Genomic DNA, 27,167 nt, shown 5'->3' with positions numbered 1-27,167 from the left:
TTCTACTACATAAATATATCTGTGTGTGTGTGTGTTTGTGTCTGTAGCTTCTACATCACTCAAATTCTCCACTTCAAAAGATATTTTGTATTTATTTTCTATTTTACACATATTTATTATATTTATTCTACAAATGATTCAACAGCCACAATTATAACCAATGTCAACGAGAATATTTAAATGGAACGATTAGGTCATTGTCATAATGTTCATGCACCTGTAACATGTCATAAAGTGCCTCAGGTTCAGGGTTGTTCATTAAAAAAAAAAGTATATAATCCACATGTAAAGGAACTAAGATTAAATTCTGAAACATCAGGATTATTTGGGGTTTGTGTGTTTTGTCTTGTTCATTTAGCAGAAACAGCTTCACTATATCTGTAATACAAGTCTTCACCACGAGGGAGCGCCAGACCAACACAAATGAATGAGAGTCCCGTTTGGCCAGTGTTCATCACCAGCTATCACGTGAGTTGACCTCCACACACACAGAGGAAACGATACGGAAATGAAAAAGAGAAATAAACAGACTAGTTAAATAAATACATGGTCGTCCTTTTGTTTATTTTCAAATGACGGCTCAGTGCAAGTCAGAATGAATGAAAGAATGAATGTCAAGGAAAGAAGCAATTTTTTCACACGAGAAATTAAAAATTCAACCTGAGCACAAACACTTACAGAAAAATAACTTTAAACACTTCAGCTGCTTCACGACATCTCGTCTGTATTAGTTTAAAAAGACGATAATTGACCTGAATGTGGAACAGCTGGACAACAACACACAGGAGCAGGAGAGTAAATAAGATGCAGCAGTTTCCATTTAAGAGATCGGAAGTGAGACCGAATCTTACTGTTGTTTAAACAGAGTTCTCCTGATTCAATAACACAATCTACAATTGCATAAATAAAAAGAAACAATTCATTTCCATGCATGAAATATGCAATTTAAATACGTACATTGTCCAGAGACCACAACCTAAAAGGAGGATCAGAGAGGGGACCCTCCATCATCTTAACTGTGAGTTGTTGTGTTTTTTCACCTATGTGGCCTCCAGTCACAGTAAACAGCATCACAGTGCAAAGTTGCTCATTGTCTGTCTCCATAAATACACACTATATATTCTCATTATTTCATCCATATTTTCTCACAGCAGTGTTAGAAATCAAGGAATCATTATCTCATGGCCTCTAGCTTCACAGCAGTGTGACACAAACGCTCCCCTATTCTGACACTAGGGGGCAGAGTGTTTGGCATCAGGACCTCAAGGCTCTGGAATCAGCTGCCTGAGGAGTCTTCTTTCAAATCTGAGCTAAAAACATACTTTTTTCTGGAAGCATATTCCTAACTTAAAGTGCCTTTGGTCTTTCATATCTCCCTTAACAAGTTGTTGTCTTGTTTAAAAGAGCCCTTTAACTGATGATGTGAATTCACTGCTGTGGAACTACAGGCTGGTTATTGCATTGTCAAGCATTTTCAATTTCAACTCTTTCTCAAAGACATTAAGCAGAATATTCCCAAGATCAACTCTCAAGAAAAAATGTACAGCTCAGAGGAAAACCTAAAGGGAATTATTTCATGTACTCTAGTGCAAAAACCACATAATGGTGCTTTAAACATTCATGCTGGTACAACACCAGCAGCTGCCCTCATTGGATACACAACTGACCAGGGCTCAGTACCTTTTGAAGTTGGACACAGAGACCTGGATGACTTTATGTATGAGCATATGTTTTCTTGTGAATATTCTGCAGGAAAAACACATTTGAACTCAATTTTGTGGCACTAACACTTATTTTTAAAGCGCCTCCTGAGAACCACTTCCTTCCCGTTAGGTGGAAGAGAAATTCAGCCTCCTGTCCTTCGCAATCAGCCTCTGAGCTTCTACGGAGGACACGTCATTCCTCCACAGCCTGAACAAGACAACAGAACATTTTATATATGTTTCTAAATTCTCTATGTAACTGATTGGAGGTAAATAACAGGTACCAGAGTCACATTTTCCAGAGTTCATGTCTCACACATGTCATGAGAGGACGTTTACCTGATGAGCTGCAGAGCGGGACACGACTGCAAGACTTTAACCAAAGACTCCACTCCAACAACACTCACACTGTTGGACTCCAGACTGAGACACAAACATGAACATGCATATAGTGTTACTTCCATGTATTGGTGTGAGGGCCAAGGACCTCAAATATGTCTGAACTATCTCTTACACATTTTATCAATTGCACAGTGAGAGAAATAGAGACATTTTGACATATACAGACAAAAAACAGCATTGATGGTGTGTTTTTGTAAACTCACTCTATTCTGGTCAGATTGTGACAGGAGGGTAAAACTCTGGCGAGCTCCAGCACCACGTCATCACCACACTTATTCCATCCCAGACTAAACAGAGAGGGAGAAAATTAGTAGAATTTTCCAATCGGTTTTTTGTACACGACTTTAATAACTTGAGACTCACTCTTCACACAGAATAAATATGAAGGTGAATCATGGAAATACATGGGACTCATCTAACATCCATCTATTCTTTCATACTTCATACTTTCAAATGTTTCTTTATTTCCCCCATATTCATCTACCCACCTTTTTTAATTTGATCTTGTTTGAATACTTTTAGCTCATATTCGTCTTTGCAACTTGAGTAAAAACTTCTCTTAATTGCCCGTTTCTTACTTTGAATGAACAGCTCAATGCTTAAAAAAACCCAATAAAAGAGTCACTAAAGGTATAATGACTTCCTGTTGACCTTTGGATCCGGTCTGACAGATGTAATGTTGAAAATAATGAATAACTCTGCTGACATGTAGGTGAAAGGTTTTCAGGCTCAGCTGCACCAAAAAGCATAAACAGTTTCAAAGTGCTTTTCTGTTCCTCGTGAAGAGAGAAAACATTTATTCAAATCAAAGTTCATTGAAATTGGTGCAAAAACTCTGCTTTAACTATGACACATGGGACTGTGAAGTATTTAAGTTTTGTAATTAGCAAGAGATATGGATTTGAGTTATGTGTACTTCTGCTGCCAGACGTTTAAGAACATGAGCTACCTGTGAGTTATGAAGATTTCATTTATAGTATGACTTTAATCTCACCCAACATCCTGTATGAGTGGACAGTGAGCCAGACCTGCAGCTACAGCACAAAGCTCAGACGTCCCAACAGAGGTCAAACTGAAAAGCAAGAGAAACACTCAGTGAATCTATTCCATCATTAATGTTGTGAGGAGCTGATGAGTCTTACTGAATCTTGGTGAGGTTCTTCATGCTCTTCATCGCTTCAGACAGATTCACCGACCCTTCATTTCCAATACAGTTTTCAGAAATACTAGAAAGGACACGTACGGGCAGAGAGAAGAGGAACGTCAGAACTATTAATAATATGATAAATATCAATTAGAATGAATTTAAATGTCTGTGACTTACTCCAGCACTGTGATGTGCGTCAGCGATGGTAGAACAAGAGCCATTCTGGCAGCTGTGAGGTCACCAAGACGGTTGCTACTCAGACTGGACGACAGCACAGAGACAAGTTTTAATCCTTTAACGATTGAAGAGTTTTCTTCTCTTCTACCAAAATACATCTGATTGAATTAATAAAAGTATAATAACATAAGATATTAGAATAAAAGTGGTTTGATATGTGAGACGTGTCATTTCATGTTCTTACTCAAGCTCCTCCAGATGAAGACAGCTGCTCAGAGCCTCCAGCAGCTTGTCTCCTGATTGGTCACTGATGAGGTTCTTTGACAGACTGGACGATGGATACAAAGATAAAATAAATTGAAAATTAATCATATAGTTTGAAGTTTTCTATGAAAGCCTTGATACTTCCCACTAAGAGGATACTTGATGGGACATTTGGGCATGCTGCTGTATTCTTTGACACCACATGGTGGGACCAAAGTCATGGATCAATTCACAGCAGAGTCTCCCTCTGCTGGTCATACGAGAGACTGCAGGTGTCAGGCTTCATTTTTTTCACACCCGGAATCTATTTTTAAAAACAGTCTATGATTTCCTTCAACCTCTCCCCCACAATTTTTCTCCAATCTCCCCGGCCGGTCGAGGCCCCTCCCCCAGCCACAGACTGGCTCTGCTGGTGGTATCTAACTCTTAAAGGGGAGTTTCTCCTCTGTACTGTTACCCGGGGGGGAACTGCTGTAAGGTCCTGACCTCACTATGTAAAATGTCTGCAGTTAACACGTGAAGTAAATCATTGTTTTCAAAACAAATGCCTGAGCCACGAGACCTTCTGGAACTCTCCAGTCTAACAGGAAGAGCCTGCTGACGAATGGGAACAGCTGGTCCCCGACCAGGGGGGAGGTGAGTCCACAATAACACAGAGAGTGACATTCATTCACCACTAATACAATCGAGTAGAGGGGCAGAACTATGATTTATAGGTACAACAAAACTCTTCTCTAATGCTTTACACACTACAGGATATGGTTATTGAATGGTTTCATGGGGGGGGGGGGGGAGGGACAAAGCACATGTAAGAAAGTTTATTAAAGATCGAAGAAACTACAACTGGACCAAGGACCATAGAGGAATTTAAAGTGACGATCTGCAGATTTATAATAGTGATGTATAAATGTGTACACAGGAGGTGGAGCAGGTCATTCACCTCCTTGTATTTGTATTTATGTAGTTTGGAAATATAGTATAGTACACCCACTCAATTGAGGCATCACTGGAGCCAAGGATGTCATCTAAACAGAACAGGAAGGCTTAGACATGTCATACAAATGATATATGACTAAGTGAAGAGCTGGGTCTGGGAGCTGGGAGGAGATAAGTACTTGTGACTTTTCCCACCTGATCTTCCTGAGCCGTGTCCAGAGAGGAAGGCATCTGATCAGCTGTTCGACTCCATCAGACATCATCCAGCCATCCAGCCTGAAACCACCAGAGATCACACATCACTGAGGAAGAGGTTTCTGACAAACTTCAAACTGGCTCATCTCATTGAAAATCTCACTCTATCTCCTCCATTAGTGTGAGTTGTTCCAGAGCAGCTAGAAGATCCAGCACACTGTTCTGTTCTGAGGGTTCCCCCACTGCAACAACCTTATTGAGCCTGTCACACACACACACACAAACACACACACACACAAAATATAAAACAAATAATAATAATAAATAAATAAAAACTGACTAAATCTAATCAATCCCTCACATAAAAAAATACCACATATCTTCTTGCAGAACTTAACTGAAAATCAAGATCTAAAGAAAATGTCAACACTACGATTGTTTAAGTCTGCAAACAATAGCATTTCTATAGCGCAAAATCAATATATACATTATCTCAAGGCTCTTTCCATAGAAGATCAAGACTTTCAAATTAAAGAGAAACCACAGTTCCCACTCTGAGCGACTATGGAGAGAAAAAAACTCCCTCATCTACTTGAAGAAACCTCTAGTTGGCATCGAACATCTGCCTCCACCGGCTGGTGGTTAACGGGGAAGGGAGGAGAGATGGGAGGAGAAGAGGGGAGAGAGAGAGGGAGGGGCTCAGTCAAACTGTTTGTTTCTGCCAAGCCAACATGTCAGGAGGATTTAAACTTACATCCCTGCAATCTGTAATAAAGCCCCCGTCCAAACCAACCGGACATTTTGTCTTGTGATCTCACAGGCCGTCAGTCAACGTGTCTTTGCAGCCAAATACTACGAGCGCACAGGGGATGTTGAGGGGGGGGGGGGGCTGAATAACAATGACAAATCATTTAAATTTACTAAGAGGAGCATGTGGCGCTCACCACACGCTGGTATGACAATGTGGACCGTGAAGCCACAGCTCTGGCAGGGACCCTGTGAGGAAACTCATGTCATAAATAGACCAGATGATCCAAGTACTTTGAATACGACAGCAGTTAAGTTTTGGCTGAAAACGAAAGGCCTGAGATAACAGGCTCACATCACTGGACTAAATAAATACCAACAACTAAGTAAGTGAGTGGCGACATCTAACTCGCTCTTCAAAATGACTTTGGGATTATAAATCTATTTTTATGAAAATGAATTGTCCACAGTTAAATCTTTATATACAACTGTAGTAATGCTGACAGCTTTTCTGAGGTTCGTCCAGCGCCATCTTGATTTATTTAAACCAGATTTGGAGGAGCAGGGGGTGGAGCCAAACTGAGAGCTCCAGAACACTGTACACCCGCCTACACCTGCGACCTGCACCCATTGGTTGGTACTAGCTGTCAATCACATGTATCCATGCCACAATACATACAGGGCTTTATGGTAAATGGGACTTTAATTTATTAAGTGAGTCTTATTCTGTAATGAAGAAGACTTGAAACTAGTGATTGAGACAGAAACTCCAAAGGAAAATGTTAATTGACGTTATAGGTGAGAAGTAGTTATTTTCTATTGACTTTTATGGGAACTGACTTAATTTTGCGATCAGTGGTGTCACCCTCTGCTGGTCGGTCGAGAGAATACAGGTTTAAGGCACTTCCACATTGGCTTCACTTTCTGGAACCAGCGTAAACGTCCATTTTTTAAGTTTTGTATATATCAGGTTGTTCTTACTTGAGACTGCGAATGGAGGGGATCTTCTTCAGAACTTGTGCCAGACACGCCCTGCTGTTTCCATCCAGGCGCACCGTGTCCAGACTTCAGTTAAACACAGAGGGAACATCATAGAAAGTACTCTCAGACGTGTTTCTACATGATCCTTGATATGTACGAGTGTCTTACCAAAGACCTTCCAGGCTGACACACTGCCCCAGTGCTTTGACGAGCTGCAGCCCTGCAGCCGCGGACCACGAACAATGAGACAAACTAGAGACGACAAGTCGAACGGTGATGTTATCAAGTGCTCGAGCAATGTGTGACATAACGAAAACACAGTTTATACAGTAAACACAAGTTGGTCTTTTTACATGTTGACCATGAACCAAAGTTACATACAGTTTACAACACTGTCTTGATTTCAACGCTTACTTGAGTGATCGTAAACGGGGGAGTATTCTGATCATCGTCTGAGTTGCTGTGTCACTCATCACGTGACCTGATAGACTGAGAGAGACAAAGAGGAAGACAATGACCATGTTGCACAGGAAGTGATGCAGCAAAATAAGGAACTGTAAATAGTAAAAATGTGAATAAATAAATAATGAATCAAAATGTTAATTTGTGTCAATATAAAGAAATATGAAATATTGTAATTATGTGAATATGAACTATAGTTGACAATAAGTCTGTGAAATACAAACCACACTTTAACAGAAGAGAAACTTAGTGTTTTATAATAATAATTCTTTCAGCTGATATACTTATTAAACAGAAGAGAGGGGTAAAGACAAATATAGATTTCATAACACTTTCCCAGGATCACATTTCTCTGTGCATCTAGAAATAGATGTGGAAACATGTCTTTGTATCTTTAGATGGTTTGAGAAACTACTATGAACAAATAATTCCCTGACTACCTTCAAAATAACGTATGACTAAACATTTATTACATTTATTTCTCTGTTACCTAAAAAAAGAGCTGAGCTTTCTTGAATCTGTTTTTGTAGAGAATACTCGGAGCTCCTCTATACTATCTATGATGCACTCTGTGGAAAATAATAATAATGTGTAATATGAACAGAGCAACGCTGCTGAATTAGACTCTGTCCAATACACCAGACATGTAATAATAAATGTTTGTGGTTGTGTTGCTCACTTGAGGCACTGAACAGTTGTAGTGTGCAGCAAAGCCTCCGAGAGCTTCTCAACCACAGTCTTACACGTCTCCTTCGAAACAACACTGTAAAAGACGAGAGCAGATGCTTCACACGTCAGGACTTTAAAACTAGGAAATGGTAAAATATAGTCAACTGCCACAGGAGCCTCGAACCTGAGGGAGGTGAGTTTGGGCAGCGAGGGCAGAACAGAGCAGAGAGACTTCACTCCCTCTGCATCCAGGCTGTTGTGGGAAAAACTGAAAATAACAAGAACACAACAAACACCATTTCTTCCATGAGTGTGTGTGTTTCCATTTTGCATTCGGCCGAGTGCATAATTCAAACACACAAAACAGTGAACTAACTGTAGCTCTGTGAGTAGAGGGCACCTCTGGATGATGCTCTTCAGAGGAGACAGCTGACGTCCCTCAACTGCACAGTCTGCAAGGCTGAGGGGGAGAGGAGAGAGAAACACCGGATCTTAACATCCTCACAACTGATGTGACAACAACACATTTCCTGCTGTCATCAGCTCTGTAGAATAATAATGTTTGCCTCTATGACAGGGTTTTAAAGTGAAGACATGAGCCTCCATGTAATGTTTATTGAAAAGAGTCAGGATTCCAGCAGGACACAGTATGAAGAACAGCAACTTAATGTTTATTTCAACGAGGCAAGTTAACTTTACTATAGATGACTTGAATCAATTTAAGATAAACACGTTTTATAAAAGGATCATATTTTCTCTTCAGCCATTGAGTTAAAGCACTGAAGTTGTGACAATTGCAGCTGGACTACAAAGTGACTGCAGATTCATATTTCACACTTTATTTATATGTTTATAGTTAATGTGTTATAGCTTTAAAATGTGTTATTTATAACGTATTACCTGACTGAAGTTGGTCCTGTGGATTCCCTCAGAACCAGGTGCAGTGTGGTCTGGTGCACCCTGAAGAACAATTCAGTTATTAATCACAAACACATATATTCTACACACTGATTTAGAAAATTTGAGTATTTAGTGGAGAGTGTTTAGTCTCTGGACGTGTGTTTCTCACCTGATTGTCTGAATGTTGTGTTTGAGCTCCAGACAGCGACAAACCAAACTAACGGCTTTTGCACCTCTGATCCAACACTCGTCAAAACTGACAAGAAAAGAGAAAATGTGTGTAAATATAAATATAACTCAGCAGTTTAACAACAAATAATTCAGCTGTTTGATCAGGAACAATTTGGGACTAATTTAGAAAACTTCTAAAACAGGATATAATTTTAAGTTGTGACCTGCAGCACACTGACCATTTATACTCATGTTTGAGAATACACTGTCAAACACTAGTTGTAAGTGTGTACTATACTTATTCAGTATAAATGTAAGGTATAATACTAAGTTGTTAGAGTTCTCTGTCTCACCTGATGCTGCATCCACTCTGACCGACGTTCAACTCTCTCACAAAGTCTTCAATCCCCTCAGGCTGCAGTGAATTGTTCTTGAATCTGCAGATCAGCCACAGAGAACTCATTACTACCTGTTAGAGGACATTCTCTGACCAGTCTGCTGATACATCTTCAATGAGCTCAGTACTCACATAAGAATAATACAAATCTCTTTTTTTAAAACAGCCTTTTTGTATTTTGGAAAAAAAAATAAAGACAGTCTTGACTTTCAGATTAAAACCTTGTTTAAAATGCTAATTCCTCAGAAGTAATATCACTTTTTTTCACCCACTGGGTATTGAGCGAGTTTTATAAGATCATTTAGTGTCTGTATTTTTCACAGAATTTTTATTATAACAATCTGTGTATCAAGTAATGCTTCAAAATAAATGGAACAATTATGGAAGATTATGCCATTTGTAGTATAAAAAGCTACAAAAAAACAAAACAATTTTATTGCAAAATTGTGATCTATATCGTTTTTTCCAAACTTCCTGAAAAGCTGTAGTTACAGAAATAATCTTAGGCAATGTTACATACTCCAGTTTGGTCAGACGAGGACAGTGAGACACGATCTCTGCCAATCTGTCCAGATGTTCACGTTCCAAACCGCTGTCCCTGACACTGGTGGAGAAGCAGAGGAGATGGAGGGAACAAACAGATAAAGTATAAACTGTCCAGCTTATTTAAAAGCACTTACAAGACGACAGAAGAAGGACAACTATTGCTGTTGATTAAGAAACAGAAGGTTTCCTAAGTGAGCATTAACACAGTATCTGCTCTGAATTGGACCTCACTGTGTATTCTGGTCTTACCTCAGAGTTTTTTCACGACCTCCGTATTGTCTGAACCAGATAAGACACCTCTCCTCGGCCCCCAGACTTCACGTGGACATCACAGGGATGAGAATTAGCATCACTTTGCTATTTTCTTCACACGTGCAACAGTTGATTTTTTCCTTCTTGATTCATTTATTTCTACGCTGCACATGCTCACCTGACTTCTACAGCAGAGACGTCAACACAGGTACAAAGTGACCCGGCCACATCGAGCAGTCCCTGCTGGGTCAGGCTGTTGCTGCTCAGACTGCGGATGAACCAGTTACATTACTGCCAAAGACTTTCCAATATACACCAGTTACTGAAGCCGAAGTTTGCTGTTAATTCCAATACTGAGGTTAAAGAGTAAAGGATAAAAATTTACAATATCTTTAAAAAGTACTTAATATGAAAAAATAGAAAACTTAAAGATGAAAACACTTTGTCTTCTGGCATCTCACATCTGTTTAAAAGATGCCTGCTCCATTAAATAGTCCATTATGTGTGGTATTATTTTTAAGTATTCCACATGACTGACCTTCATGTGAAGTGAAATAAAGTAAATTATTGGTAACAGGGATTATTTGAACTTAAATACTTCACACAAACCGTTCACTAATGCAGTACTTCTGACTGTGAAATGTAAAAAAACTTCAACATTTTGTATCTTACTTGACAAAGCTGTTGATTTTAAGCTTCGGAAGAGAATCAACGAGACGCTTCACTCCTTCATCCCTCAGTTTGTTACTTGATAAACTGCAGTGAGGAGAAAAAGGTTCTTATCGTTCAAACCGACAGTTCAGTGAAGGCTGGTTTCATGTATGTAAGAGTGAGTGAGGGTCATACTCCAGGTCAGACAGCTGAGGAACCCGCTGCAGGATCTTAATCAGCTGCTCCATGTTGTCGCTGGACAGGTTAAAATGAGTTAACCTGTGGAAATCAGTGAATCAGACCGACAGACAAATTACATTAGGACATTAATGTCTCAGGAAGTCACAGCCGGATGTGGTGTGTTCACAAAATCTTGTTTCTTTGGTCACACAGCAAAGAGTCAACAGCTCTTAGGGAATCTAGTGTTCTTCAAATTGACAAATCATAACCTGACAATCAATTACTGATAATTATATGTACTAAAATCTTTTCCTATGACTCTCTGTGGTTGACAGCTCTTAAACACTGTATATCCTTCCAGTTTCACAGAAAAAAAAGTTAGCAGCATATACTTTTCTAAATAAATACACAGGGGGAGAATGTGAGAAGCTAAATATGATATAACTGCGAGGTCTGAAAAACAAACACTCATTTAGCTTTTTTAAATTATCAGTAGTCAAAAACATGTTGCTGATCACAGACCTGCAGCTGACTTGCTCTGCCTTCACTCGGTCAAAATGGACGAAGCTTTCACTTTGAGGCCTGAGGAAAGAGTCACAGCAGGAACCAATTTATAATAACTCCTCATGATTGTTACCCACAACTGCAGGGATCGAACACTTTGACTTTCAAATACGTTGTGTTCACATTAGGTTCACACCTGAGCTCTAGAGCTGTGACACGCGGGATGTCCATCAGACAACGGACCAGGATCACCGCCCCGGCTGCTGAGGTGATGCTGGAGCTGACACTTTAATGAAGAGAGGATGGGGTTGATACAAATGAAGGTGATCACATAACTTCAACTTTAAGGATTTAATATCTTTATTCAATATCTGTTAGGGATTTTAGGTTTATCATGATAACAAAATAAAGTGGATACAACTAATAGATATTTACATTCTTCATGTGTGTGTGTCTCACTTGAGTCTCTGCAGCAACGCCATCTTTGGTAAAACCTTGAGCAGATTCTCGATCGCCCCGTCGCTCAGTGAACAAAGACACAACCTGACGGGACAGAGATGTTAATGTCGACATGTCACTTAATGACAAAGACATAATAACATGTGGATAAACAAGAATTACACTTACTCTAACTCGAGGGAGGAGCCACACTGGACCAGTCTCGTGCACAGTGTGGTTACATCAGAGGGCCGGAGGCTGCTGTTCCTTATCCTTCACAATAAAAGAGGATCACTTTTCTGTATTTTAACTCCAAAGTAATGACTCCTGAAGAATATAGGGCTGAAATCAACCAATCATTTTATTATCGTTTAATCTGCTGATTATTTCCATGATCAATGAATTGATCAATAAAATATGACATGATGGGAAACACACATAACAGCATCCAGGAATCCACAGGTGTCTTCAAATGTTTTGTTTTGGTCAACCGACTGATCATAAGTTCAGACAAATTATTCAATAATTAATTATTATTAATAAAAAAATGATTTTACAGAACAAGAAGTTCATCAAATCTTACATCTGAGAGCCTATACCAGCAAAGTTTGTGGATTTCTTTATTAAAAAATGCCAAACCATATGGATTATTAACACAATTATCCGCTGACTTTACCTGAACATCTTGAGCTGCTGTTTGTCATCTCTGAAAAATAAGACAAGGACAGGATCCGATAAACACACAAATACAACTATATTCAGATTTGTGTGGGTTTTCATGAATGAAGCTTTCTTACCTTTGGTCAGAGCAGAACTTCAGGATCACCTGCTCCCTCCCCCCATCGCTGTAAAACCAACAGGACAACATCACTTCACCATAACACCATCGACCTCTGCTCAAATTTATATGCACATGTGTATTTATTGTTATTCATAAACAGACTTATATGTTAAAATGGTGTTGACAGGTGCTCAATCTGCTGCTGCTCTAATAGAAACTTTAAATACCTAAAGTGTAAAGCAATAAGTACCTGATGTGGATTTCTGCTAAGTTGTTCCTGGAGCACAAAGCATCAGCCAACATCACCACCCCCTCCATGCTGACACTGTTGTTACTGGCACTGAAACACACACACAAACACGATGGGCCAGGTGGAAGGACAGTTTTATGTAAACATGAGACATTTATACTGAATAATGCCCTCGGGTTAAATCTAGCACACAGGATCAGCATGTTTTCTTGAAATCCGTTTGACTGTTTGAATAAGTGAGTTCAGACTCCTCCAGCATACGAAGATTAGATCTCATTCCCCTTTTGCCTTTTTCAATAATAGTTTGAAATTTTTTATTTTGAAAGCGTATTATGTATTTGTGCACAAGCCTTACTTGATTTCCTGGATGTTGCTAAGACAAGGCAGGACATCCAGCAGCTTCCTCAGACCTTTGTTTCCTAAACAGTTACTGGACAAACTGAAAAAAGAAAATGTCAGAAGAGTGAGATAAGAATGAAATACACGACAAAACAAGGGAAACATGAACATAACCTGGTGACACAGAAAGTATAACCTCAATATATAAAGACACTCTGTCATTATAATGTACAGTCACAAATAAAATTGGCCGTAGAGACACATTGATTACAGATTATTTACAGATAAAAGAAGAGGTAGTTGATTTTCAATGGGAAAATTATGAGCTTCCTGCATTGTGGAGTTTTGAAGGGTGAAGTGTGAGTGAATGCAGGTTTGTCAAGAACAATCTGTCATACACGTAAACCTGAAGGCAGAATAAAGCAAATACAGATGTGTACACAAGTTTTCAGTTTTCATTGTTATTATTTACGATTAACAACAAGTCTACTACGTAAGTTCTAGTGGTTCTGTTTCTTCTGTGTTGATGGAGGAATGTTTAATGTTGCCACACATGTGTTTACGTGTGAGAACTGTGTCTTACTCTAGCTCAGTGAGATCACAGGACTTCCCCAAACTCCTCCACACTCTGGTCAGATCCGTATGAAGCAGACCACAGCAGCTGAGACTGACAGAGGCAACAGAAAGACAGGAAATATTGTCATAATGTTTAAGCTTTTCAAAGAATAAATGAAAATAACTTCACACATACCAGAGTGTTTTAGTGTTTGCAGGCTTTTTGCTCCCTCCAGAGAAAAGTATAGACACCGGAACAGGATCTGGATCAGACTGAAGTCTTAAATATGAAGAACCATCAGGGTTAATTTGTGTTTCTGTGTTTCCACCTACAGCAAGTTAAACAGACAATGTGCTGGTTGTTTCTGCACAGAAGCCACGAGGGTTGCGACAGAATGACATCATGAAGTTGTTCTCTTGTGGGAACTCTGTGTGCTTTAGAAAGGAGAACCTTCTTTCTTTGAGGTGAGTGTTTGTACCTGATGTGAAGCTCGATCACAGCAGGGCAGTGAGACAGCAGAGCAGTCAGGACCACCAAGTCCTCCACCGAAGAGCAGCTGCCGTTGAGACTGAGAAACAACAAACAGTCATCAACAACCTGATGAGCACTGTCTTGTTTATTCACCTTTCCTCAACCACAAAGAATGTTAGTGTATTGAAAGCATTTGGGATCACTTTAGCAAAAGGTTATATTGCATATGAAACACCATAACAAACGCCATATGCAGCTTTATGCCAGTATCATATCATGTCTTACATGATCTCGTTGGTGACATTAAACTTTGGCAAACACTGAGCCAGTGTCTTTAGAGTTCCCACATTCCACTGGCCTCCAGACAAACTAGGACACAAACACAGACTTTAAATGGCATTTGATTTTCTTAAAATACAAAATACATATAAGAAACTGTCATAATAATTTGTGAAGGTCAAAAATAAAACTGTAAATTGCTAACTGGCTACTTTTATTGTAATTATTTATGCATTATTTTTTCTCATTTTGTTGAATCCTTAATAGCGAATGTTTCATAATTCTGGAATGATGTATTTACAGTTACTTACTCCAGGACAGACAGAGCAGGACAACAAGCCAATGAATTGGCAACTTTCTGCATCTCAGGCTTGTTCCATTTCTGGTTCAACAAGCTGGAAAAATCAAAACAAATAAATAATAATAAAGATTAAAATAATGATTTCATCAACTGTCTGCATAGAAACTTAACCATTTAATCTAATCAAATTGTATTAATACAGCAGTAGTAGTGAGGTTTCAAGGGCACATGCACTTTGCCAGTAAACTAATCAAAGTTCAAAGAGGGAGCAAAGTTCTCTAAGGAAACTGGATCCACACCAAAGTTTTGGAAAGTAGTCAAAATGTGATACAAGGTTTATTGTATCTTACCGGACTGTTGCTTCAGTCTTTTTATGGCTGTAAGGAAATGAAGGAAATGCATAAGACAGTGAGATCAGCATTTTGTTTTATAGATTTATAAGTTTTATCAGACCATAAAAACTCACCCCTCCATATCTGAGGTTTGGGAGAAAGTTACTTTGACTTCTGTCTTCGCACTGGAATAGGGCAAAAGAAACGGTGTATAGGTAAAGTATGTCAGTTACAGCCTGGGTGATACATCATGCATACTTATAAAGATACCGGTAGCTGTGTGTGTTTGTGTGTTTGTGTGTGTTGTGTGTGTTGTGTAGTCATACTCTGCGTGAACCTGCTGGATGTTCAAACACGAAGACATTTTCCCAACGAGATAGTCCACAGTTTTCAGGGAGCTTTTGTTACGACTCAGCCTGTAAGTTACACAAATCCACGCGTTAACCTCCACACAATACAGCTGCCCTGAAACACAACGACCTTTGAGATACTGCATTATAGTGGTTAAAAGAAGTTCATCAGAAGTATGGACTTACGTGACAGACACCAGTTTTGGTAGTTTAGTAAAGATGTCAGCCACGTGTTTGATCCCCTCGTCTTTCAGGTTGTTGTCACTGAAACTTTTACCCCCCACCAAAAAAAGCTTTGTATCAATGGTCTGTGTTTAAATCTGTTATTTACTTTAGCAGTGAAATTTGTGTTTTACATGAAAGATAGAAAATATACTTGATTTCAGCGATGTCTGGACACTGCTGCAGAGCAGAAGCCAAACAAGCTGCTCCTGTGGACGTCAGACTGGAACCACAAAACCTTAAAGAGGTATCAGTCAATTACTATCACTATAAAAATAATAAACTGATAAAAAAATTGTATTCACACAGAACTTTTAACTTAAAAGTTTCATAGTACTTCACATGGTTGAACCAGATTTAATATGATTTCATGACTACTGTTAAATACAAAGGTAACATATTTAAAAAACACCCACTAATAACATAAGAAGCTATTAATAGTAAAACAACATGCTGGGAAAAAACAGTGTAGTAAGTGGGATGAGTTCGGGGGCTGCCTTTACTTTATTCATCTACTTAGTTGTAATCCCCCCAACTATGTATTATATATGGGAAATGAGCAATTAATAATTAATAATCTGCTAATTGTCCACTTCCATAGTTTACCCTGTATTTAAACTTCTTAAACGACAGACTGTAAATGTTACAATGAAATAATCCAAAGAAATATTCTATATCATGGAATACTATTGATATTGAAAAGCTAAATATTAGTGTGTTTGTAAATAATCCTTACAGTGGAGCTAAGGGACAAAACAGGAACAGATCTTACTCTAGTTTCCTCAGGGTTGTGAACTCAGGCAGTACCGAAGACAACTTCTCTGCAAACCTGTCGCCATATTTGCGCCTGCGAAAACTGAAGTTGCATAAGAAGTTAAAAAAAAACTTGCATGACACAGAATGACACAAGTCTTCACATGGGCCTGGAAGCAGAGGTACAAGTATCATATGTTGATGTGTAACCAACACTGTCTGTTGAAGATCACCTTCTATAAAGCTCCAAGGATAATTGATGTGTTGATATCACCAGACACATTTGTTGTGTGCTTGTTGGCTAAGACGGGGCCCTGCCCAGAACTCTTGCCAGTTGGACGGTAACTTCTCGGCCCTGATCCATGTGACACCGACACTGAGACTGATTGCACAAAGACCGTGAGAGCTGCACAGGAGCTGCAGTTGGCAGCTGCTGACCTACTAATGTCCCCAATCGCCTTCCTGTGAACAGATTCCTTTGCCAGCACATGGCTTTGCATGTTGCTGTATAATGTGACCACCATCTTGTGTACTTTACACTGAGAATCTGTTTATGTATTTTGGCAGTGTAGGCTGTTCTCTGGCCAGTTTCACTTCAGCTGCCTCCTGCATTTATTGTTTTATGTGTTGATTCTCTCTTGGTCTGATAAAATGAACTAAAAGGAGCCAGCTGCTGTCTTTCTGGTCTCGCTGTCGTGTGGAGGCTCAGCTGACCTCAGTGTCACAAAAGGGAACATGCAGCAGCGGATACTTTGACAGTTTGAAGGACAGGTGGCAAATCAGCTGTGGAATGTAGGGGGCAAAGAAGCAGATCTTTCCGGAGCCTCTGTTTAAGTGTTCCCTCAGCAAAGTCTAAACGCAGGTTTTCAGATTCTTGACAACCTAACACCATCCATTTGAAATGTTTCTTTAATGCACTAAACCTTTGAACGTAAAAATAGAATAGTTCTCCTCCTTCACATGCACTGAGTATTTTAACTGTACACTCATCTTGGTATTCTGCCCTTGCACTTTAAATGAGGCTGAGTGACGCACGTATATCTGCACCAATGATGAGCAATTGGTGAATATCATAGAAAGTGATCCTGAGATCATTTCAAATAACAGACACAGTGATAAAGAAATGCTATTTGATTTTGTTTCTGAAAGTGTGCAGTGCAATGTGTCTTTTTTCTTTGTGTGAGTGTTAGTGCCCGCCTACCTGAGGTGGTGAATGAACTGACACCTTGGCAGGACATCTAAACAGTCCGGCTCCATTGAGCACGATCCAAAGTCCAGACCAATACCTCTATCACCTACTGAGTTAACTACAAAGGCCAGAGCATCAATATCCTTCGGTAAGAGATGGATGTTGCGCAGCTCCAGAGTGCATCTTGTACCCACAACCTCTTTGGCCAGTTTGTGTTCCTGGCTCTCCTGGATGCACTGGCATAGCTCCAGTATCTGGAAATATTGGAAATATGTCAAATGAAATGGTCGCTGTCAAAATGGGCAGAAAGAGGAAAGGGTAGCCTGAAAATGCCAGAACACTCATATGATGATGCTACCTTGGGTCCAGTCAGGGTGTTGCTTAGGCACAGGGTCTTCAGGAGTTTCAGAACAAGGGCTTGTCGTGTTTGGACCCAACTTTGTGCTCCTGCTCGACCAGAGGCCCTGGTTAACTGAACTAAGGCCTGAGTGCAGTCACGGGAAGCCAGACCACACACGTACAGATGCAGAGAGTCGGTGAAGACTGTCCTCCGCTCTGACCGGGTCGTCCAACGAGTTTTCAGACTGAATCTGAGAGAGCAATGAGGCGCAAAGTCAAGGTTTAATCAGTTTATGATTAAGGTTTAAGGTCTACATGATATTTCTGTGGAAAAGAAAGTTTCTAGCTTCTCCAGCCATATGAAAATATTCCACATGATGCATTGACGAGTTTTCCTAAAGGATCAAACCAGTTGACACTTTTGACACTGACATTTTAAGGGTTCTTTGGCTTTGTTGGATATTGTGAATGAGTCTAATTTGGTTTAGAATGAGGGAACTTTGTGTTTAGGATTAAGATTTTTAATTCATTTAATTCAACATGTGACTTGGGAAGGTTTCTAACAGCCTCTGGAACACACAACACACGTTTAAGTCTTTCTGCCCCATAGTATTCTAAGCAATATATGACAGAGAGAAGAAGGGAGACTGGTATTTTTAAAGGAGACAGGACAGCCCTTACTGGTTGACACTGGATACCTCCTGCTGCGTCACACTCACATCTCAGTTTCACTACAACCTCCCATGCTTCCAAAGCCCCCCCCCTACCGGAAATCCCCTGCTGATCTCCTTTAAGGGAGAAGGGTAATTCACGTCTCAGTGTACTCAGCTTACACAGCTTACATTGCTTCCATGTGAAATGTATTTCTGGAATACAGTGTGACTTTATACGGTCAAAATCTATTACACCCCCTCTGCTGGTGTTAATACCCCGATCGTCCAAAAATGTCTCAGCACACACGCAGATTAAGTTGCCATTTTGAATTTTGGTTTAGACACCCTTGAACTAGTTTTATGGTATTTGAATAGATTAAATTTTCTTTTTACTATTCACTTGTTTTTGATAGGGTGATATTTCAAGTATAAGCCACGAGGGTCTTTTTTGATTATCGGCTATTTTATCCTTCTCCATTTGAAGTTTTGTAGCAAGCAAAGATCGAACAGCACAAAGATGTAACACAGGTGCAAACAGAACTCATCCAGGGGAAGGAAATAAAATTTTGCATTTGAAAAATGCTTTCATACATGTAATTAAAAAGCAGTCTGAACCTGTTCTGTTTGAAAGGAAATGGACATAAATTATATAATAATGTTTTATAATGTTAATTAACATGTATTCCCAATAATTCCCAATAGAGTTTTTTTTTATGGGATCTGAATTAACTCGTGGCTCCGGGAATCTTTTTCCCCTTTCGTTAACATTGTGGGAGGGGGAGTTCGAGTTGTCATTGTGACTGACTGAACACACCAGGCACAGTGCAGATCATTGGTCACTAAAATAGAGCCCCCACCTTCACTACCAGAGCGACGGCTTGAAAGCTCCTTGGAGGAACACTCACATGGTCTTAATGTTCCTTTCTCCATTTGTCTTCCTTGAATTCATGTCCTCACCTTTTTGTGAGCTGCTGGTCACTGACATCTTTACTGGTCATGATCCTGAGTGCAGCCAGAAACTCCTGTATTGTCAGATGAATGAAACAGTAGGCGGGCGTCCCGTTGTCAAGTCTGAGCTCCACCTTCCAGGAAGACAGGGACCACCCATTTATTTATTGTGACATGTGCTCTGTGAAGATTGACTGGAAGAAAGTTACGATCCAATCTTAATTGTTCATCAGTCACGTTAAAGTAAATGTAGAACTGGCCACTGGCTGAAAGTAAATTTCTTTTGGTTAATAAAGATCTTTTGTGTATTTAAATGTTATACGATGTGTCCACAGGCTTCGATATTAATGCTACAGCATCATGCAGATATTCCACATTGCTACTAAACTATTGGCCATTGTAGAGTAATTTAACTCTTTGAAGGCCAAACAAAACAAAGTGTTCTAAATTCCCGGTTTTCAAACAAACCAAGTCATAAAACACAGATGGTACACTATAAGCAAACACACTTCAGTTCGAGCTTCAACAAGAACGATCAGCCTCTCATTTCGCAGGAAACTCTGCAGCACAGGCACAGAGTGAATGAAGATTGTGAGTCTGACCTGTGAGAGGAGCCCGGTCCTGATGGCAAAATCCAAAACATTGTGAGGAACATCTTCTTTCAAGAAGAGGATCTTGCTCTCCTCTAAACCTTTCCAGGCCAATCGACTTAGCTCACATAACTCTGATCGATACTGACCCAGAGCGGATAGCGGACAGACAGTTCTGCACAAAGACACAGAAAACATTAATTTAACTCAACCTATTATAGCACTTTAATAAATAATGTAATTATATGGAAGTGAGAACTGGATTTGAACTCAATGATAATGTAAAAAATAACATGTTATACTTCTTTACAACTTTTCTTAAATTTTTCTTTATTCAGTGTTTGCACTTACGTAAGATGCAACTCTTTCCCTTTTTGTTTTAAGACTAAGGGAAAATGAATATTATATATTACATGATGTTGGTGTGAAACAGTATAAATACTCTACTGGGTCTGTACCTCTGTGGAGATTTTGAGGATTTCGTGGTCTTTGCTTTGACAGCTTTTCTTCTTTCATCAGGGCCACGGCTCAGAAAGGCACACAGAACATTGAGGTAGACCTGGGTGAGAGTGGCGGGTATCAGGACTTGTGTGGGGGGTGGCTGGTCTCTGTCATTCGTCCCACCGGTGGCGAAGTCTTCTCTTCCTCCTCTTGGTTCCGGTCCTGTACCTTTTCTTCTTGTCTCGTTTCCTCCCTCGTCTTCTCTGGAATGTATTGTTGTTGTTTCCGACTCTTTACCTTCCAGCAGCAGATGCTTCAGACAGATGCAGCAGATGTTGCAGAGGGCTGGGAGGTACGACAGGGATAGAAGGTGTCGGCTGGAAAGGAGGAGGTCTGCAGCCTGCAATCCAAGGGCTCTGTCTGTGGAGTCACCTTTGGAGATGAGTGAGAAATTAGTTTCAACTCAGAGAAACTCAAGATAGATTTTAAACAGAGATATAACTGATTCAACATCTTCAAAAAACAGTGTAGTTCTGCTCAAGCTGAGATCGATTCACATCTGCCTGAACCTGCTCTTCTTTTTGTTGCATCTGGAATGATTCTTGTTTTTTCCTGAAGTTCAGGTATCTCATGTCTCATTTCAAGCTGAGGTCAGCAACACTAACTTTAAACTGTTTAAAAGTTTAAAGTTTGTCTGTAAAAACTGTCTGTTTTGCATCCAAAACCTACCTTTTTACAAATTTGTATGCCTACTTTGTATACAATTGTTAGTCATTATGCATGAATAAACTGTATTATACTGAGGTCACAGAAATATCTGTATTGTGATTGTTTGCAAGGTGTGAGGTTAACTTTTATAAACCTTATGTGACCGGACACCATTTATAAAGTGTTTGTTTACAGATTTAAATTAATAGTCTAATAACGTAATTGAGATTTTGAAGGTATTGAATAAACCTCATTAAATGTCATCACTTCATAATTTTATCTTATTAGACATTTGTGTGAAATGTTGTTGAGTAATGGCCAAAAATGTGTTTTTCCAGGTAAATTTACTTTTAACCATCAAATTCTTATCAGTTCATCCTCGAGTCCGAGGGAACAACTCTCTTTTGAGATATTGTGTTTACAAGAAAGGGCCACACGGACAAACTGAAAACATAATGCCACTTGTTGAGATAATAAAAAGAAAAGCATGAACATTCTTTACCTTTTACTCCAAAGAAGTTGTCCACATACTCCTTGATCTGATGGCAGTTCCATCCCATCAGCTGCCCCGATTTATCCGATACGTCGTCCAAATCCATGACATCACGTACGCGACAGGTGACCAGCACAGTGCATCCTGGGAGAAGCTGACGATATAACAGTGCTGAGATGAGGTTTGCGACAGGCAAAGGGTTTTCTGGGTCCACTCGTTCTCCAGGCACCTCATGTCTGGGGAGTTTGCTGTTAAACTCATCGTAGCCATCGAGCACCCAACAGCTTTGCTCTGGATTGGATAGGAGGTAATCCACAACGGCTCTCTGCCCAAACAGAGAATATAGACGGATAGAAAAGAAGCATTAGTTACATAGATGACAAGCGTGAGTGTCTGTTATTCATTAGTAAGAGTTGTTAAATCAGTTTGGTTTACTAGTAAAGCAGAAAAATTCCTCACAAAGCAAAGCTTGAGTTATATCTGCTGGGGCAGCTCTTCACAGACTCTTCACCTCCAGAGAGAAGGTGCTTAGTCTACTGTCATACCCCCTTATCTCCACATTTTCCGGTCTTTCTACACTAATTGTGAATTAATACAAAATGAAAAAAATCATTTAAAAAAAAAAAAGCTACTTTAGCATGTAATGCCATAAAAGTCCTGATTTATGAAGGTATTGTTCTGGTAAGGCTGAACCCATACCTTTTCCTCTTCGCCCCCTTTTGGAGGGAGGTAGTGTTGGAACAGCAGGTCAGACAGGGAGAGAGGGCTGGACAAGAGATTGAGCAGACGAAACTCTAACAGGACAAACAGGCGGGATGAAGGGATTGGGCCCTGGATGATGAAAGAGAGGACAGAAACACAGGTAAGTTAAGGTGGCAGAGATAGAATAGAATACTGTCAAAGGGGCGGCTGGTCAATATACCCCACCACTCTCTACACCACACAAGCTCTCGCCTCTATGCCCCCTCTGGGGATTAATGGAGCTGCTCCTGCTGACATGTTTCACACGTATCTGACAATTAAGTATAAACCGATCAATTGGTCTCCCTCTTGACAATAATAATTTTGTCTGCCCCAGCCCCAAACCACAGATTATCTGTCATAATGCAAGTATCTAATAAAAATAACTATATTAAATAGTAGGGAAGTATTTTAACTTACAAGATTGCGTGCCCACTCCCGACCTAAACAAGACGTCAGCAGAGTCTTTCCTGATCCAGCCGGGCCAACGAGGACCGTCACTTTTCCTGCACATCCCTGGAGGAAGGTCTCCAGTGTCACTCTGGACTCCAAAGAACCAAAATCTCCATCAGGCTCTGAGTTCAGTGAAGGAAATGTGATTAGTAAGTGGACAACAAAATTGTATTATAAATGATAAGGAAAGTTAACATGGAAAATGTTTTTTTCTCTTTCACTCTCTTAATTTTTGTATATTTTCAGATGAAAATCGAATTCAAACTAGATTATAATCACATAAATGAATCCGACACTTTGAGAGGAAGTCGTGCGGACCTGGTGTTCTGCTGCCTCTGTCTGTCGGTCCCGGGGTTTGATCAGGTCTGTCCCTGCCTCTAGTTGCCGTCCTGAGGTTGACCCACACGTTTTCCAGCTGGACCTCCTTCACAAGGGCCTCACTCAGTCGCTCCCACCTCCTCAGCAGTGAACTCATCACTGCAGCAATGTACTGCTCCCAGTAGTCTGTAGTACATACAAAATACACATTATTTGCAGAGGTTAATTTCTTTGAGAATAATTCTTTATTGTTATTGTTAAATTTGGAGATGTCGGCGTGTGTACTTAGAGGAATGAATTAGCTTCTAAACACTTATCTAACAAAACACTTCATCAGGTGCTGGTTACGCTTATAAACACATTTTAACACGATATCTGGTTAACCCTAGTAATTTAATACCCATTAAAAGAAACATAGTTAACATGCCTTTTTTTTACTGGCAACTTTCTCTTTCGGTTTTTACTATTTGAACAAACTCAGGGTGCAGTATCGTGGTTATGTCCGGATGTTGGTGGCAGCTCATGACACAATTCTGTGTCTCTGTCTCTCACTCTGCTAACTCATCACTCAGACGTTATTTTAAGAAAACATCTTTTCACAAGTTTGACAATTCACAAACAAACGTTAGTAAGTGTTGTGTTCATTGTGCTCTGCTGACATTTTTAATTACATTACTATAATTTCCACTCTCACAAAGTGATAACACAGCTGGTTCTTCTACACCATATTCAATCCTCTTTCAAATTCCATGGATTTAAATCAGTCAGTGACATTTTGCAAGGTTAGTTTGTGAATGGGGCTGTAATGAAACAAGGTTGAGTTGCGGTGTGAATGTTCTACCGATCCGTGGGCGTTTGATAAGCTGCGGCTCTGAATGCGATGATGACGACTCCTCATTCGTTACAGCGGGGCTGGAATTTTCACAAACGTCTAAAGTGCAGAAAAACACACACAAGACACACAGTACATGAAATACAGAGCAATACTAGAAAATAAATACAAAAAGACTACTGCACTGCAAGAGTTTCACACTTTAACACTCTCACTTTCAGTTTCTAAATTGTCTATACATTTTTAAAAAAGGGAAATATTGGGGATTCCCAAAGTGAAAGAACAAAAAAAGTTATAAGATTTACTGAATAATGGCTGCTGCTCCTCCCACAGCTACCTTTTCACTTTCACTTTTCCACTTCAGCCTTTCTGTCTGACTACATCTACTGTTGAGCATTTACTGGCCATCGAATAAAGAGCATAGAAACATTTTAAATATTAAAAAAATAATTTAATTCTGTCTTCATTGTACTTGGGCTGACATTGAGAGATTATTTGTTTATTTTTCAAACATAAAAGGAAAATGAATGGGTGCATGTTAATCAGGAATTTCTTATATCTAATTAGTGTATTAAATTTGTGTCATCTACCAGGTAAACTACATTTTATTTTGAAAGCTGAATTGGTTGCTGTTTGATACAGTCCTGCATGCAAAGGCCACCTTAACTAAAAGACTGATGCTCTCACAACAGTAACCTTTCAACATTTGAATCTTCATTTCATACTCACTATTTGCATTTCCAGCCGCTGACATTAGCCTAGATTCCAGGCGCATGGGGATATTCTCACACAGGATGCACATGCTTTGGAGGAAATTGCGGCAATCCGTGGCCTCGGCCGTGATGAAATAGTCCAACACATCTTTGATACCTGCTGCAGAGGAGCGAGGGGGGGCTTCGAGCTGAGCATCAACGCTCCACGTATAACCACCGGGCATCATTAAGCACAACTCCTCTATGACGTCGGGCGACTGACTGCTGAGGATGTGGAACAGTTCGGAGGATTCCTGAGCCAAGACGACGTTCACATTTTCATCGCCAGGGTCAAGGTCCTCATCCATGGTCAGACTCCATCAGCTGAGGCACAAAACAAGGAAGGACACATCACAAAACAAATTGACACACAATTCGCCTCAAACGTTTTTCTGCCTCAAATTTTGACTTTATGTATTTCAAGTACATATTTAAGGTCCAATTAACTTTCTTGCATAAGTTTAATGTTCAAATAAAGTTAAACTCATACATTGAACACACAAAATATTTAATCAAACCACTGTTACGTTTCTTGATTCATTCACAGTAACTCAACATGACAGAAAACACTTAATTAAAATCTATAAAGTCAACAAATTCTTGAGTGGGTGGAAGAATCTCCAACAAAATTAAAACCTGTCTAAACTGACAGGACATCTACCTGGACCTCATATAGTCCCTGTTAGTCAATAAAACACACACACACACACACATACATACACACTTCACAGTTTGCACAATGGATCCTGGGTATGAATCATTCATCTATAAACGTAGACAATTATTAAATCTGAGTTATTGACTTCTTGAAGGCCATCATGTTCAGTCACACATAGTTTGCCTCCTTCAATGACTTGTAGCACATATTTGCTTTCATTAACAGTTACAACGTTTCTCCTTTTTCAAAGACTTCAAATTACCAAATGTTTCCATTGGCTTAGATATCACGTGTTTTCAGCCACAATATTGAATTAAAATGCGAAAGTGAAAGAGTAATTACAAAGAAATAGACTCATATTACACTAATGACCAGGCAAGTGCACAGACATTTTGCGGGGCAGGTGCTCAACCCCCAAAAAAGGGCACCCATCGCCAAAATTATTTATGAAATTAAAAATAATAATAATAAATAAATAAAAGACAGTTATTTTCAACTTATATATTTATTTTTGTTAACAAACTAACTCAAATGATCAATTTGAATAAATAACTTAATGAATAACAGGCAAAAACAGGCAAAACAAGGCCATATTGAATAACCAAATAATATGTTAGGGTTAGGGTCAAGGTTAGTGATGTGATGGGCTCCTCTGGACCAGGTAGGGTTACTGATTCTCCCTCATCTGTTTTACTAGTTGATGGCCTGATCCAAGATAAAAGAGAGCTGCTACCCTGAGCTGCTTGCTGCAGTTCCCTGTCCTTCTGCTTTTTGAGTCTCTCTTTTCTTGGCATTATGCAGCAAATTTTGTAAATGAGATAAATCATCGAGAGTGACTTACATAATCTCTATAAAGCTGACAACACAGTACACACAATTGTTTGGGAGCGCAGCAGAGCATGTCGGGGTGAAATTCTCACAAGAACTCAAATAAATGCCCCGTCAGATATCAAAACACATTTGGGGGGAATTGATGAAAGAGAGAGTAATTTTAATTCTTAAATATTGATGAATGGAGAAAAAACTTGACTCCAGCAGAAGGGCACTTTTCTCATCCAGGGCAAAAGGGCCAGTGCTTGAGCACCACTAAGGATCTTTCTGTGCACGTGCCTACTAATGACTGTTTCACGCATTATATTATCCATACATATAAATAGGAGATAATAATACGTTAAATCTGCCTAAATGACAACATATTATCACGCAGTCTATATTTATCATTGTATAGTTAATCATATTATATGTGTGTGTGTATTCTCAGTGTTTTAAGAGTTTATTTCTGACACCGAATAAGGAGCATGTGCATTTGTTTTGAACGCATGTTTCCGAAGTTTTTCTTATATGTTGCACACATATAAGTACATGTATTTCACCGCTGTAATCATCATTAAACTTCTCGTTTCTTCCGTATAAATATTTTTTATGGTGGAACTCAATGAGACAAGGCGTCTATGTTTTCGGATCATTTCCTCCATCGTGTCCCCATAGCGTCAGCGAGGTCATTTAAGGACACGGAGTCAGCGGGGTGTTCACACAGTAAATCCGCACAAACACGTTTCATGGTGAACACAACGATGCATTTGCGTTTATTGGGTTAAATTCACAGTAGTTAAGTATCGTATAATCAACACTTACCAACAGCTGGTGTCGTTCACCGCATCTCTCTGCAGCCACGGTCTATTATTGTAAAGCGAAA

At 39.6% G+C, this 27,167-nt stretch overlaps 1 protein-coding gene across 2 annotated transcripts; it reads right to left on the bottom strand.

Moving 5' to 3' along the window:
* Window positions 1-545: 545 nt before the first annotated feature.
* Window positions 546-27,167, bottom strand: nlrc5 (NLR family, CARD domain containing 5). 2 transcript variants are annotated; one of them, XM_062389992.1, is made up of 54 exons: window positions 27,107-27,167; window positions 24,791-25,137; window positions 24,071-24,160; window positions 23,230-23,415; window positions 22,879-23,033; window positions 22,417-22,548; window positions 21,727-22,042; window positions 20,534-20,948; window positions 20,088-20,250; window positions 19,495-19,619; window positions 17,904-18,135; window positions 17,558-17,799; window positions 16,376-16,459; window positions 15,758-15,841; window positions 15,568-15,651; window positions 15,358-15,447; window positions 15,166-15,216; window positions 15,050-15,076; window positions 14,710-14,793; window positions 14,405-14,488; window positions 14,127-14,216; window positions 13,844-13,927; window positions 13,676-13,759; window positions 13,109-13,192; window positions 12,754-12,843; window positions 12,520-12,567; window positions 12,399-12,428; window positions 11,912-11,995; window positions 11,744-11,827; window positions 11,481-11,570; window positions 11,303-11,362; window positions 10,796-10,879; window positions 10,622-10,705; window positions 10,128-10,217; window positions 9,947-10,012; window positions 9,672-9,755; window positions 9,108-9,191; window positions 8,753-8,839; window positions 8,584-8,643; window positions 8,060-8,143; window positions 7,868-7,951; window positions 7,694-7,777; window positions 6,967-7,041; window positions 6,721-6,804; window positions 6,553-6,636; window positions 4,988-5,086; window positions 4,825-4,905; window positions 3,674-3,757; window positions 3,430-3,513; window positions 3,248-3,331; window positions 3,100-3,177; window positions 2,309-2,392; window positions 2,043-2,126; window positions 546-1,911 (listed from the first exon to the last, which is right to left on the bottom strand). In XM_062389992.1, the coding sequence occupies exons 2-54, from the start codon at window positions 25,119-25,121 to the stop codon at window positions 1,830-1,832; spliced, it is 5,697 nt and encodes a 1,898-aa protein (XP_062245976.1). In that variant the 5' UTR covers window positions 25,122-25,137; window positions 27,107-27,167; the 3' UTR covers window positions 546-1,829. The 2 variants fall into 2 exon arrangements, with proteins under 2 accessions (XP_062245976.1, XP_062245978.1); XM_062389994.1 differs by having other exon boundaries at window positions 8,084-8,143.

The sequence above is a fragment of the Platichthys flesus genome, chromosome 6 (assembly GCF_949316205.1).
Source record: "Platichthys flesus chromosome 6, fPlaFle2.1, whole genome shotgun sequence".
Taxonomy (NCBI): Eukaryota; Metazoa; Chordata; class Actinopteri; order Pleuronectiformes; family Pleuronectidae; genus Platichthys; species Platichthys flesus.
This window is presented reverse-complemented; position numbering and strand designations above follow the sequence as displayed.

Bases quoted from the DNA above. Each gene is read 5' to 3' on its own strand.
- nlrc5 (XM_062389992.1), bottom strand. From the start codon at position 25,121: ATGGATGAGGACCTTGACCCTGGCGATGAAAATGTGAACGTCGTCTTG. The intron at 22,043-22,416 runs GTATGGGTTCAG...CTGTTTGGGCAG, and splicing joins AAGGGGGCGAAGAGGAAAAG to AGAGCCGTTGTGGATTACCT. The intron at 19,620-20,087 runs GTCAGACTCACA...TCTTCCTGGAAG, and splicing joins GGACCGGGCTCCTCTCACAG to GTGGAGCTCAGACTTGACAA.